This window comes from Mandrillus leucophaeus, unplaced genomic scaffold, assembly GCF_000951045.1.
Source record: "Mandrillus leucophaeus isolate KB7577 unplaced genomic scaffold, Mleu.le_1.0 Scaffold360, whole genome shotgun sequence".
In the NCBI taxonomy this organism is placed as follows: Eukaryota; Metazoa; Chordata; class Mammalia; order Primates; family Cercopithecidae; genus Mandrillus; species Mandrillus leucophaeus.
The window spans coordinates 2,336,950-2,353,023 of NW_012103810.1; the positions used below are offsets into that span (position 1 = coordinate 2,336,950).

Sequence of the window (16,074 nt, forward strand, 5' to 3'; positions counted from 1 at the left end):
AGGCAGGAGAATTGCTTGAACCTGGGAGACGGAGGTTGCAGTGAGCTGAGATTGTGCCATTGCTTTCCAGCCTGGGCGACAGAGCGAGACTCCATCTCAAAAAAAAAAAAAAAAAAGAAAAGAAAAATTGTATACCAATAAATTGGATAACTTAGTTGAAGTGGACAAATTATTAGAAAGACAAAAACTACTGAAAATGACTAAAGAAATAGACAATCTGAATAGATCTATGACAAGTAAAGTAATTAAACTAGTGATTAAGAAAAACAACTAAACAAATCTCTACAAAGAAAAGCTCAGGCCTCGATGGCTTCACTGGTGAATTTTACCAAATATTGAAATAAGAATTAATGAAAATTCTTTACAAACTCTCCCAAGAAATAGAGCAGGAGAGAACACTTCCAAACTCATTCTATGAGTTACCAGAAACAGACAAAAGACATCACAAGAAGCGAAAGCTACAGACCAGTGACTCTTACGAATGTGGATCCAAATATCTTTAACAAAATACTAGCAAATCAACTCCAGCAACATACAAGTAGGAGTATATACCATAATCAAGTGGGATTTATTCCAGGAATGCAAGGTTGGTTTAGTATCTGAAAATAAATGAATGTAATACACTATCGAAGATAAAAAACATGACCATAACAATAAATGAAGAAAAAGTATTTAACAAACTCTTAACACCCTTGTATTGTAAGAACGCATAAAATATCTTGTAATATTTTTAGGCTTTTAGGGTAGTATAGGTCAGGAATAGACTGGAACTTCCTGACCCTCATAAATAGAATCTAAAAAGAAAAAATACTGACAGGAAACATCATACTTAATTTGAACAGATTTAATGCTTTTCCCCTAAAATGAGAAACAAAATAAATAGGTCATTATATTTCTCTTCACTTCTGTTTAACATTGTGCTAAAGGTTCTTGTCAGGGGTATTAGGCATAGAAAAGAAATAAAAGGCCTCTGTGTTGGAAAGGAAAAAGTAAAATTATCTCCTCATATTCATAGGTGACATAACCTTGTATGTAGAAAATCCTAGGGAATCCACTAAAAAACTGTTTGAAGTAATAAATGAGTTTAGCAAGTTTGCAGGATACAAAATCAGCCTACCAAATATAAATTGTATTTATATACACTTGCAGTGAATAATATGAAAATGAAATTAGGAAAACAATTCAATTACAGTAGCATCAAAAATAATACTTATGGCTGGGTGTGGTAGTGCCTCTTGCCTGTAATCCCAGCACTTTGGGAGGTTGAGACAATAGAATCTTTTGAGCTCAGGAACTGGAGACCAGCCTGGGCAACTCAGTGAGGTCTCATCTCTACTAAAAATTGAAAAAATTAGTCGGGTATGGTGGCACATGCCTGTAGTCACAGCTATTTGGGAAGCTGAAGAGAGAGTTGTTTGAACACAGGAAGACAAGGCTGCAGTGAGCCTTATAAGCCTTGATTATGCCACTCCACTAAGCCTGGGCAGCAGAACGAGACCCTATCTCTATTAAAAACAAAAACAAAAACAAAACAAAACAAAAAGCACTTATGAATAAATCTAGCAAAAGAAGCACCAGTGATATCTAGATACTATGGTACTATATGAAGGTAGATGTAAAGATAAATGGAATAAAATTGAGAGTCAAGGCCAGGCATGGTGGCTCACACCTGTAATCCTAGCACTTTGGAAGGCTGTGGTAGGCAGATCACTTGAGGTCAAGGGTTTGAGACCAGCCTTGCCAACATGGTGAAACCCTGTCTCTACTAAAAATTCAAAATTAGCCAGGTGTGATGGCACACGCCTGTAATCCCAGCTACTGGGGAGTCTGAGGCAGGAAAATCGCTTGAACCCGGGAGACGGAGGTTGCATCAGTGATCTGTGATCGCACCACTACATTCCAACCTGGGCGACAGAGTGAGACTCTGTCTCAAAATAAAAAAAAAATAAAAAAAAAAAAAAAAAAAAGAATTGAGAGTCAAGAAATTGGCCAGGTGTGGTGGCTCACACCTGTAATCCCACTACTTTGGGAGGCTGAGGTGAGCAGATCACTTGAGCCCAGGAGTTTGAGACCAGCCTGGGCAACATGGCAAAACCCCATCTCTACAAAAAATATAAAAACTAGCCAGGAATAGTGGTGCGCGCCTGTAGTCTCAGCTACTCGGGAGGCTGAAATGGGAGGATTGCTTGAGCCTGGGAAGTTGAGGCTGCCAGTGAGCTGAGACTGTGCTACTGCAGTCCAGCCTGAGTGACGCAGCAAGACCCTGTCTCTAACGAAAAAAGAAGAAGAAGGAGAAGAAATAAACTCATGTGTCTTTGGTCAACTGATTTTCTATATGGATGCCAGTACTATTCAGTGGAGAAAAAAATTGTCTTTTCAATGCATGGTGTTGGGACATGTAAAAGAAGGAAGCTGGAAACTTCCCGCACACCATGCAAAAATTAGCTCAAAATGAATCAAAGACCTGAATATATGTGAGCTAAAATTATAAACCCCTAAGAAGAAAATATAGTGGTAAATTTTCATGTCTTTGGATTAGGCAGTGGATTATTAGATGTAACAAAAGCACATGTAATAAAAGAAAAAAGTTAATAAATTGGGTTTCACTAAAACTGAAAACTTGTTTTTCAGAGAAAAGACAACCCATGGAATAGGAAAAAATACTTGTAAATCATATATATAATGAGGTAATTGTATTTTTTTTTTTTTTTTTTTGAGTCAGAGTCTCACTTTGTCTTCCAGGCTGGAGTGCTATTTTGGCTTGACCTCAGCTCACTGCAGCCTCTGCCTCCCAGGTTCAAGTGGTTCTCCTGCTTCAGCCTCCTGAGTAGCTGGGATTACAGGCGTGTGCCCAGCTGTTTTTTGTATTTTTGGTAGAGATGGGGTTTCACTATGTTGGTCAGGCTGACCTCAAACTCCTGACCTCAAGTGATCTACCCACCTTGGCTTCCCAAAGTGCTGGGATTACAGGTGTGAACCACCTCACCCGGCTGGTAATTGTATTTAGACTATCTAAGGAACTCTTACAACCCAATAATAAAAATTCACATAACCCAATTAAAAACATGACAGAGAAGGGAAAGTGGCAAATTAAAAAAAAAAAAAAGTATTAAACTAACATGGGCAAAAGATCTGAATAGGTATTTCTCCAAAGTCTTGATACACAAAAGAGATAAACACACAACACAAAAGCTTAACATCACTTGTCACTAGGGAAATGCATATCAAAACCACAATGAGCTGGCTGCTGTGGCTCACGCCTGTAATCCCAGCGCTGTGGGAGGCCAAGACGGGTGGATCACTTGAGGTCAGGAGTTCGAGACTGGCCTGGCCAACATGGTGAAACCCTGTCTCTACTAAAAATACAAAAATTAGCCACGTGTGGTGGTGGGCACCTGTAATTCCAGCTATCCGGGAGGTTGAGGCATGAGGCTCGAACCTGGGAGGCGGAGGTTGCAGTGAGCCAAGATCTTCCCATTGCATTCCAGCCTGGGTGACAGAGCAAGAGTCTGTCTGAAAACAAAGAACAAAAAACCCACAATTAGATGCCATCTCACATTTCTAGGATGTCTGTAATAAAACTGCCTCCCAGGCTCAAGTGATCCTCCTGCCTCAGCCTCCCAAGTAGCTGGGACTACAGGTGCATGCCACCACGCCTGGATAATTTTTGTATTTTTTGTAGAAATGGGGTTTTGGCGTGTTACCCAGACTGGTCTTGAACTCCTGAGCTCAAGAGATCTGTCTGTCTCAGCCTCCCAAAGTGCTAGGATTACAGGAGTGAGCCACTGCGCCTAGTGTTCACTCAGCTGCTTTCAAAAACAGTGTGGCAGTTCCTCAAAAAATTAAAAATAGCCTTACCATAGGACCCAGCTGTTCTACTTGTAGATATCTGCCAACAAACTACTGAAACATATTAACTCGGAAGTTTGTATATGAATTTTTTTTTTTCCCCCAGATGGAGTCTCACTCTCTTGCCCAAGCTGGAGTGCAGTGGTGTGATCTTGGCTCACTGCAACCTCTGCCTCCTGGGTTCAAGCAATTCTCCTGCCTCTGTGTCCTGAGTAGCTGGGACTACAGGTGCTCGCCACTACGCCTGGCTAATTTTTTTGTATTTTTAGTAGAGACGGGGTTTCACCGTGTTGGACTGACTGGTCTCGAACTCTTGACCTCAGGTGATCTGCCCGCCTCAGCCCCCCAAAGTGCTGGGATGACAGGCGTGAGCCACTGCACCTGGCCCTATGGATGTTTGCAGCAGCAGCATTCACAATAGTCAAAGGTGGGAGCAAGTCAAATGACCATCAACTGATGAATTGATAAATAATGCACGTTAGAATATTATTTGGCCATTAAAAAGAATAAAATACCAATACATTCTACAATTTCGTCGGACTTTGACAACATTATGCTAAGTGAAAGAAGCCAGACACAAAAGACCACCTATTACATGATTCAGTTTATATTAAATTTCCATAATAGGTTAAGTCTATAGAGACAGAAAGTACATTAGTGGTTGGTTAGGACTTAGGCAAACAGAGAGATAGGAATTGATAGCTAAAGGGTACAGAATGGCTTTTTTTTTCTTTTTTTTTTGCAGGAGGGGGATCTTTCTGTAATGATAATGTTTGAAAACTGACCGTGGTGATGGTTGTGCATATATGTGCAATACTGAAAGCATTGAATTGGCCAGGTGCAGTAGCTCATGCCTGTAATCCTAACGCTTCCCAAGGTGGGAAGCTCGCTTGAGTGCAGGTGTTCAAGATCAGCTTGAGCAACACAATGAGACCTCATCTGTGCAAAAGAACTAGCCGGTGTGATGGTGCACATCTGTAGCTTCAGCTGCTTTGGGAGGCTGAGGCAAGAGGCTTGCTTGAGCTCAGGAGGTCAAGGCTGCAGTGAGCTATGATGACATCACTGCGTTCCACCCTGGGCGACAGAGTGAGGCGCTGTCATTTATTCATTCATTCATAAATACATACATACATATACATACATACCGTTGAATTGTACATGTTTGGGAGAATTGCATATGTTCTCTGGGAGAATTGCATGGTATGCGTATTATATCTTATCACAACTATTAAAAATTTATACTTCAGGCCTGGCGTGGTGGCTCACACTTGTAATCCCAGCACTTTGGGAGACCAAAGCAGGCAGATCACTTGAGGCCAGGAGTTTGACAGCAGCCTGGCCAACATGGTGATAACCCTGTCTCTACTGAAAATATAAAAATTAGCTGGGTGTGGTGGTAATCCCAGCTACCCTGATGGCTGAGGCATGAAAATCACTTGAACCAGGGAGGCAGAGGCTGCAGTGATCTGAGATCACGCTGCTGCACACCAGCCTGGGTGACAGAGTGAGACTCTGTCTCAAAATAAATAAATATAAGGAAAAAAATTATACTTCACTGAATTTTGGTGAATTTATCAACATTTACATTTTTTCCCACGTTTTGGCTGATTTGAATAATGCTGCTATGAATATTCACTTTCAAGTTTTTTGCTTAATATGTGTTTTCAGTTCTCTTGGATGTATACTAAGAATATTCACTTACAAATTTTTGCTTACTACATGTTTTCAATTCTCTTGGATGAATACTAAGGAGCAGAATTTTGGGGTCATATGGTAATTAAGTGTTTAAGTTTTTAATAAAATTGTCAAAAAATAGAGATAACATAAAATTTACTATGTCAGCCATTTTAAAACATACTGTTTAGTGACATTAAGTATATTCACAGAGTTGTGTGATCATCACCACCTTTCACTGACAGAGCTCTGTTTGTTTTGCAGAAGTGAAACTCTATACCCATTAAACAATAACTCCCCATCCCCTAGTCCCTAACAACCACCATTCTATATACTGTTTTTATAAATTTTTCTACTGTAGGGATTTCATGTAAGTGGAATCATGCAATATTTGTCCTTTTGTGCCTAGCTTATTTTACTTAGCATAATGTCCTCAAAGTTCATCCTCATGTGTCAGGATTTTCTTCCTTTTTACAGCTGAATAATGTACCATTTAAGTAAATTGGAGAAATCATGCCCTTTTTCCACCGAAGTAAATGCTTCATATGTATTTTTTAAGGGTATCAATTACAGCATGCATCACTTAATAATGACATTTCAGTCAAGGATGGACTGCATATACGACAGTGTAATGTATATTAGTATATATAGTATAACAGTAATATTATAACGTAAGGTTATATTATATTTTTACTGTACTACTTTCTCTATGTGTAGATATGTTTAGATTACACAAATACTTACCATTATGTTACAGTTGCCAACAATATTCAGTACAGTAACATGTTGTACAGGTTTATAGCTTAGGAGCATTAGGCTACATCATGTAGCCTAGATGTAGTAGGCTTTACAATCTAGGTTTGGGTAAGAACACTCTTGATGTTGGCACAGTGATGAAATCACCTAATGATGCATTTATCAGAATGTATCCTTTTTGGTAATTGATGCATGACTATATTTAGTTTTCATGTCTCTTTTGTTTCCCTTAATCTGAAAAGATCACTCAACCTTTCTTTGTCTTTCATTACCTTGACATTTTTGAGAAGTGTAGGGCATTTATTTTGTAAAATGTCTTGCAATCTGGTTTTATCTGATATTTTCAGTTTAGATTCTTTAGATTCAGCCAATGCATTTTGACAAGAATATAACAAATAATTTTGTGTCCCTCACAATGTATCATATCATGAGGCACAGATACGTTTGACTCGTTGATGATGTTGCCTTTGATACTTGGCTAAGGTGGTGTCTGCCAGGTTTTGATTATAGAGTTATTTGATCCCCAAAATTAAAAATAGAATTGCCATATGATCCAGCAATTCACTTCTGGGATATACCTCTCTAAGGGCTGCCATAACAAAATGCCACAGGCTGGATGGCTTAAACAACAGAAATTGCTCACGTTTCTGAAGTCTAGAATCTAAGATCAAGGTGCTGGCAAATTCAGTTCCTAGTGAGGGCTCTCTACCTGGCTTGAAGACAACTGCCTACTCGCTGTGTTCTCTTATGGCCTCTCCTCTGTACATGAGGAGAGAGAGCTCTCATAAGGACACCAGTCCTATTGGATTAGAGTCCCATCCTTATGACCTCATTTAACCTTAATTACCTCCCGAAAGACCCCATCTCCAAATGCAGTTATAATGTATTGCATTTCTTTTGTAACTATGACTATTGGGTCATGAGTTCCTTAAGGAAACTTACTTTTTCAAAGAAGACATATAGATGGCCAATAAGCCAATGAGAAAAGATGCTTAATATCACTAATCATTAATCATTAGGGAAAGAAAGTCAAAACCACAGTGTGGTATCACTTCATACCCATTAGGATAGCTATTGCCAAAAAGAAAAAAGTATTGGCAAGGATTGGAACCCTTGTGCATTGATAGTAGTAGTGCAAAATAGTGCAGCCATTGTGGAAAACAAGATGGCAGTTCCCTAAAATTCATGGGTTGGAAGAATTAATATGTTAAAATGTCCATACTACCCAAAATGATCTACAGATTCAGTGTAATCCCTGTCAAAATTCCAGTATCATTTTTCACAGAAATAGAAAAAAAATCTTTAAAATTTGTATGAAACCACAAAAGAATTTTGAACAAAAAGAACAAAGCCAGAGACATTACATTCCCTGTTTTCAAAATATAAAGCAGTTGTAGTCAAGACAACATGGTACTGGCATAAAAACAGTACCAAAGGAACAGGATAGAAAGCCAGAAACAAACCCATGCATTTATGGTCAGCTGATTTTTGACAGTGGTGCCAGGAACACACACTGGGTAAAGGACAATTATTCAATAGATGATGCTGGGAGAAGTGGTCATTCATATGCAGGAGAATGAAATTAGACCCTTACGTCATATACATACTTGAACTGAGTGGTTTAAAGACGTAAACAAAAGACCTGAAACTGCAAAACTACTAGAAGAAAACACAGGGAAAGCTCTGTGGCATTGATCTGGGCAATGATTTTTTTGTGTGTGACTTTAAAAGAATAGGCAACCAACAACAACAAAAAATAGACAAATGGGACTGTATCAAACTAAATAGTTTCTATACAAGAAAAGAAACTAAGTGAAGAGACAACCCATAGAGGTTAAAAAAAAAAAAAAAAGAAGTGTAAACCATATATCTGACAAGGGCTAATATCCAAAATATATAAGGAATTCAACTAAGTAGCAACAACAACAACAAAACCTGGCTACAAAAATGGGTAAAGGACCAGAACAGACCCTTCATACAGATGACCAACAGGTTCATGAAAAAGTGTGCAACATCACTAGTCATTGGGAAAATGCAGATTGCAGATTAAATGAGATATCACCTCACATCTATTAGAATGGTTTTTATAAAAAAATGAACAATAACAAGTGTTGGCATGGGGAGACAAGGAAACCCTCGTACACTGTTGGCAAATATGTAAATTAGTACAGCTATTTATGGAAAACAAGATGAAGGTCTCAAAAAAACTAAAAATAGAACTAGCATGTGATCTAGCCATCCTACTTCTGGGTATATATCTAAAGGAATTGCAATCAGTATGTTGAAGGGATGCTTGCACTCCAATGTTCATTGCATCAGTGTTCACAATAGCCAGTGTATGGAATCAACCTGTTTATCAGCAGATGAATGGATAAAGAAGATGTGGTATACAACATGCAATGGAATACTATTCACCCTTGTAAATGAAGGGGATCCTGTCATTCGTGTCAACATGTATGAATCTTGAAGACATTATACTAAGTGATATAAGCCAAGCACAGAAAAACACATGCCACATGATCTCATTTATATGTATAATTTTAAAAAGTTGAACTCAAAGAGAGTAGAGTGATGATCACCAGAGGCTGGGAGTGGTAGTAAAGTGAGGGAGTGGGGAATTGCTGTCAAAGGTTACAAAGTTTCAGCTCAACAGGAGGAATAGGAGGAATAGGTTTTGAGATCTATTACATAGCAGGTGACTATAGTCCACAATAATGTATATTTAAAAATAACTAAGAGGAGGGAGGCGCAGTGACTCACACCTGTAATCCCAACACTTTGTGAGGTCAAGGTGGGAGGGTTGCTTGAGCCCAGGAATTCAAGACCAGCCTGGGCAACGTGGCGAGACTCTGTCTCTGTCTCTACAAAAGTAAAAAAAGTAGCTGGGCGTGGTGGTGTGCACCTGTAGTCTCAGGCTGAGTCAGGAGGATTGCTTGAACCCAGGAGTTCCAGGCTGTGTGAGCTATAATCGTACCACTACACTCCAGCCTAGGTGACAGAGGAAGACCTTGTCTCTTAAAAAACAAAAAACCTAAGTGAATATTTCAAATGTCTCACCACAAAAAATGATAGGTGATGGATATATGTTAATTAGCTTGATTTAATAATTCCACATTGCATACATGTATCAAAGTATCACATTTTATCCCATAAATATATATAATTATGACTATAATAATAAAATATTAAAATCAAAAATAGATAATTTGTGGAGAGATACTTTGAGATTATGTAAATATGCTCTTCCTCATCAAACTTTACCCACCATTTTAGCAACTGTTATTAAATCTTTCCTGACTTTGTTATCACCATAAAAAGAGCTTGCCTCCCCTCCCTCCCTCTCTTCTTTTCTTCCTACTTTCCTTCCCTCCCTCCCTCCCTCCAGTCTCCCTTCCTCATTCCTTCCTCCTTCCTTCCATTCATCTCCTGTTTTATTTACTATGTTATACTATAATCATTATTTTTTGAAGTTTAAATGGTCTCTTTATAATAATTTTTAAATACAGGATGTTACTTTGTTGTATTCTTTGTATCACAGTAGGAAGAAAGTCATGCTTTTGGATACTTTTCAAAGTTCTTCTCATTTATCCTCTGCTTAATCATTTTACTTATTGGATAGCTAATCCTCATTTGAGAGACGAATAGACATAGTTCAAAGACTTGACAGGAAATTAATGCAGTTTTCTTGTGTAGCATTTGCACAGCTGAAATTGAGGGTCTTCTGCTTTCTTTCCTATTTGTAAAGATTTTTCTGGGAGAACAAAGGTCTTGTTAAAAGAGGGTATCCATTAGAACCTGCATACAGAATACACCAAGTTGTCATCTGTCCTTAAAAACCATCCATATCGGCCGGGCGCGGTGGCTCAAGCCTGTAATCCCAGCACTTTAGGAGGCCGAGACGGGTGGATCACGAGGTCAGGAGATCGAGATCATCCTGGCTTACCCGGTGAAACCCCGTCTCTACTAAAAAGACAAAAAACTAGCCGGGCGAGGTGGTGGGCGCCTGTAGTCCCAGCTACTTGGGAGGCTGAGGCAGGAGAATGGCGTAAACCCGGGAGGCAGAGCTTACAGTGAGCTGAGATGCAGCCACTGCACTCCAGCCTGGGCGACAGAGCGAGACTCCATCTCAAAAAAAAAAAAAACAAAAAAACAAAAAAACCATCCATATCAAGGATCACCTGAGTCTAAGAGTTTGAGACCCGTCTAGGCAATATGGCAACATTCCATTTCTACAAAAATTTTAAAAATTAGCCAGGTGTCATGGCACACACCTGTGGTCCCAGCTACTCAGGAGACTGAGGTGGGAATATCTCTTAAGCTTGTTAGGCCAAGGTTGCAGTAAATACTGATCGCCACACTGCTCTCCAACCTGGGTGACAGAGCGAGACCCTTATCTCATAAGAAAAAAAAATCCATATCGATGCTGAATGGGTCAGTATGTTATTTTTGTCTTATTCAACTTCATTCTCAGATTTTGTTGATATGCAGAACCATTTTTTTAAATATATAGCAAAATTGTAAACTAGTTTATTTTTATTGGTCTATTATTGGGGATGTGGTTTGCTTACTTGCTCTATTAATATACTTCAATGGCCTGACAAAGTGTGTAACACCAAAGCAGCATCTGCAGATACTTAGCAGTTTTTTTTTAATTAATAAGTTTTTATCCAACAGTATAAAGAAAAGCAGTTCTTAATGATGGTAACCTTGATGCAAGAAGTGACCTGTAGGGGAAGGACATCATAAAACTGTAATTGTTTCCCTGACAGCATGAGACTCTCTTTTGGGCTAAGATTCAGTGTGCAGTAATACATTGATTGTGCATTATTGTTGCCTGGTTAACAGAAGCTGGAAGGATTTAGTTCGATGCTTGAAAATCAAAGTATTTGTAACAGAGGTGCAATCAACAGGTTAGTCATGAGAAATGATGTTTTTATGCTAAATATAAATAGTTCATTTGTTTTGTTTTTGTTTTTTAGGGGGCGCAGTTTGAGACAGAGTCTTGCTCTGTTGCTCAGGCTGGAGTGCAGTGGCTGATCTCGGCTCACTGAAACCTCCGCCTCCTGGGTTCAAGCAATTCTCTGGCCTCAGCCTCCTGAGTAGCTGGAATTACAGGTGTGTGCCACCATACCTGACTATAAATTTTTTTTTAAAGAAATGGGGCCTCGCTGTGTTGTTCAAGCTGGCCAAATCCCATTCACTTTTCTCCAAACTAGTGACTCACTTTGAGAATCATGATCCTTCAGTGGGTAATGCGACCAATTTCTTCAGATGTGATTTTTTTTTTTTTTGAAAAAGAAAATGAAATATAAATATCAGAGTAAATCACAAGCTATAAGGTAAATATTGTTTTGTTAAACTTGGTGTATGGGTGTTTTTATGTACTGTGTTGCAATATTATGTATGTTTCTTACTTTGGATGTTAGTCAAAAGAAGTTTGAAATCCAGAGTTTTGTACCTTTTTTATTACCTCATGTACAATCTCATGTCTTCAAAGTATTTTTAATATATGTTACTGTATTATTCACATAGCTTGTTTTAGTAGCATTGGACTAGGGTAATGCAGGAGGAAAACTGATAATTTATTAAAATTCCCAGTAAGAAGTGCTAACATAAGAAATATTGATAGTACTAAATGTTGACAAGGATGTGGCACATCTAGAACACTTATGCAGCACTGGTGGAAGTGTAAATTAGTACAGCCATTATGGAAAACTATTTGGCAGTATCTTATTTTTTGGAGGCAGTGTCTCACTCTGTCACCCAGGTTGGAGTGCAGTGGCATGATCACGGCTCACTGCAACCTCCACTTCCAAGGCTCAAAGGATCCTCCTATCTCAGCCTCCTGAGTAGCTGGGACTATAGGCATGTGCCATCATACCCAGCTGATTTTTGTATTTTTTTGTAGAGACAGGATTTCACCATTTGCCCAGGGCAGTCTTGAACTCCCGGGCTCAAGTGATCCTCCTGCCTTGGCCTCCCAGAGTGCTGGCATTATAGGCATGAGCTACTGTACCCAACTGGCAGTATCTTCTTAAGCTGAAGCATGTCTTGTTACCTATCAATTCTACTTGTGCATGTATATCCGACAAAAATGTGAACATGTACACCAAAAGCCACATACAAGAATAATCACAGTAGCATTATTCAAAATAGCCAAAGACTGGAAATAACTTAAATATTCATCAACAGAAAGGCTAAATAGATTTTCATGTGTTTACAAATGAATACTGTATAAGTAACAAGAATAAATGAGCCATTGCTATCTGCCATACCTTGCATAAATCTCACAAACATAATATTAAGCCACAGAAGCCAGATACTATTTGATTTCATAAAGTACAAAAATAAACAAATGAACCTATGTGTTAGAAGTCAGGATAGTAGCTATTTTTGGTGGTGGTGTCGTGAGGTAGTTGCTTGGAGGAGGAATGAGGGATATTTCTGGTGTGTTGGTTATATACTATTTAATCTGGGTGCTTGCTATATATGTGTATTTGTGAAAATTTATTGAGCTGTACACTTAAGATTTTTGCATATTTCTGTGGATATTAAAAGTTTAAAAAATTTATACATTTTTGTCTTGTTTTAAAATTTGAAAGCAAGTAAAAGGCAATTCAGGGACGAATTTTAAAGTACTTACTCTATACAAGGCAAAGTGCTAGCTATTGGGAATACAAAGATGAAAAACTAGGACTTTTATTTTCTAAGGACTCATTTTTTTTTTTTGAGAAGACACATACTCAAGTAACATGATGCTAAACAGACTGTCCTGAGAATGTAGGGCTTGAAATCACCCCTAAGGTTGATGCAATGCTTTTGTTTCTGGTTTTGTCTGTGTTTGTTAAGATATCTTAATCATGTCCTTTTTTTCTTTTTCTTTTTTTTTTTTTTTGGATAGCATCTTACAGATACGTCTCATGGTGTAAGAAATAAGTGCCTGCAGTTACTTGGCAATCTTGGCTCTTTGGAGAAAAGTGTCACAAAAGATGCAGAAGGCCTAGCTGCCAGAGATGTCCAGAAGATTATAGGGGATTACTTCAGTGACCAAGACCCACGTGTCAGAACAGCAGCTATAAAAGCCATGGTAAACGTGATTATGGAAACTAGTTGGGGCTAGTGTTCATTTTTGTTTTTTAAGTTTTTAGCTAGTGCTGCCTTGGATACATTGTGAATCCTTCAGCATATACTTTCAGGAAGGTATTGGTGGTGGCCTCACAGAACTCAGTGACACACATCCCTGTATACAACTGTGGTTTTTTTTTTTTTGGCTTTCTCTGGTAGCTTTCATGTGTATTTATGAAACATGAAAAGCATGGTAGGAACCTGTTATAATTCCTTCAACTTGGAGGGATATGACTTGGTATAATATTATAATAGGGGGAGGTGGTGTTAATCATTTTTTCTTTAGCCTTCATATTATTATTTCATATTTTTCTAATGCCTTCTTGGGACAGTCCATGGGTTAGATTTATGAAACGCTCGAATGCTTCTCTTGAAAGGTGACAAGGTTTCTTATTTATATAGCACCAATTTTGGCTAAATGGAACCATGTTAGCCTGATACAGTAGGGGAAAATATGTGAGATTGTGGGGAGACATTGGAAATATTGCTCTTTTCCTCCCAAGCACTTAAGCTATATATTTATTATCTAGTTGCAGCTCCATGAAAGAGGACTGAAATTACACCAAACAATTTATAATCAGGTACTTTAAATGATTACTGTCTGGAAGGGGAGGAGGTATCGTGAAGCTGGGAGGGTGGCACACTGGTTCTCAGAATTTGAAAACTTAAGGACTTCGTTGGTTAATAGTGGCAGTGTTGATTGGGATGGATGTGAAGTCATATTCAAAACATACTTTTCAGGAAGAGAATGGAGGTTATGTAATTAAATAGCAGTAGTACGTGTGAAAAGGACTTTTAGGAGGATTTACAACTCAGTATGAGTGTGAGAGTACCTGAAGAAAAGTGTAGCATTTAGAATAAGGAACGTGTTAGTCTTGCTGATCACTGCTTGGTTGGGCCATACATGAAGTCATTTCTGGGCACCACACTTCACAAACTAGAGTGTGTCTGGAGAAGGGCGACCAAAACCATAGGATCATATAAAAAAAAGTCACATGAATGTAGTATTAGCGGTAAAGAAAGGCATAATGAAGTTGTGGGAAAGCTGATTGAGGGCCTAACCAAAAGGCCTTACAAGGCTATATTTCTCTTGGAGAATAATTGACTGAATCTGGTAACAGGCAATCTAAATTCATGTTCAGAGATTAGGTTTTGTTAGTCTGCCAAGAGTGGTTTTATCTCTCATGGGAAGAAGATAATTAGCCAAACCCCTATCATGGATGTGTAAACCAAGTTTATTTTTCTATTGAATGAAGTAGAATTGGTCCAGAATGCTTGTGGTGGGGTGACCATCGCCCTCTTTTTCTATAGGAAAACTATGCGGGAAGCCAAATAATTAAAGGAAACTTGGATAGTAAGGACTCAGAGGAAGGAAGGAACGTTAGTTGGCTGATTCAGATGTTTGGTGGCATAAGAGTAGTCTAAACAAGCAGTAATGAGAGCCTCAAGGGAGTGAGGATGGATTGATAGTGTAGGATTTAAGACATAAGGTAGAATTTGGTTCCTTAGTGAGTTCATGTTTGGATGTGTGGAGTATAAAAGTTGGATGGGACATCCATGAAGAGAATTCCAGCCATAGGTAGTTATAAAGGTCTGGAGATCAGGAGAAATCAGAGCTAAGGTTAGGCTATTCAGAGCCATCAGTATTTAGGGAGTATGGGGCTACCCAGAAAGAGTGAGTGGATTGAAATGGAGGCCAATGATTTCAGACCAAAGTAAAGAGAAGTGTGTGCTTTGATTTTTACAGGTGGAGGGAAAAACCCATATTTGGTATTTGAGCCTGTGAAAATAGTACTGTGGGCTCCCAGCATGCTTTGCTGGGTTTGATGCTATTCTAAATGTTTTTATGCCGTCAGTCTGTGATTCTCCTTTCAGACTTGGGGTAGGAGGGTGCCTAGTCAGAATATAGCCAGAGCAGCTGACAGAGGTCAAGATTCATTGTTCAGCAAAGATTCAAGAAGTTAAAACCACACACAAGTATTTTACTGGGCATCCTTATCCAACCACCCTATCTTCACTTTGAAAATAGTTTAAACATTGCCTGAGAGGACACAGAGCTAATAGACTTTTGGAATTCTTCTTTGCAGGCCTGTAAATTGCTCTCTGATGACTATGAACAAGTGCGCAGTGCTGCAGTCCAGCTTATCTGGGTTGTCAGTCAGCTCTATCCTGAAAGGTCAGTGTGGGTGTAAGCTGACTTTTGTTGATTGTGAAGCCATTTTCCTCTCCTCTCACCGTGCAGAAAGCCCACTTCTAGAAAAGAAATGTTGGTTAGATTTTTGGAAGGCAATGGGGAGTAAGGGGCTGAAAATCAGATTGCCTGGTCCTCATTTTTCATCTCTGATAGGAACTTTCTGTACACCCTTGGAAAGATACTTCACTTCTTTGGTCCTAACCTTGTCATCTATAAGTGAAGAAATTGGAATATCTTTCTTAAATGGTTTTCAGTACTTTACAAAAAAATCTTTAAAATTGTTTGGGACCCATTTTAGTTTGGTTTGTGCCAAATGCCAGATAAAGATACCAGATGAGTTTGAGAATAGTGATCTCTTATGTACTGTTTTCCTGGTTAAAAACATTTTCACAGCAGTTAAATTATTATTTTCACAGTGATTCTTTGAGGAGGTAGGCAATATTATTATATTGTATAAAACAGAATATTTTCTTTAT

At 38.6% G+C, this 16,074-nt stretch overlaps 1 protein-coding gene across 1 annotated transcript in view; it reads left to right on the forward strand.

Moving 5' to 3' along the window:
* The window catches only part of INTS4 (integrator complex subunit 4), a 110,853-nt gene that overhangs the window by 18,812 nt on the left and 75,967 nt on the right, over positions 1–16,074 (forward strand). Inside the window, exons 5-7 of the mRNA XM_011989721.1 lie at positions 13,181–13,366; positions 13,935–13,985; positions 15,492–15,580. Of these exons, the coding sequence (XP_011845111.1) occupies positions 13,181–13,366; positions 13,935–13,985; positions 15,492–15,580 (326 nt within the window). The remainder of the gene's footprint in view (positions 1–13,180; positions 13,367–13,934; positions 13,986–15,491; positions 15,581–16,074) is intronic.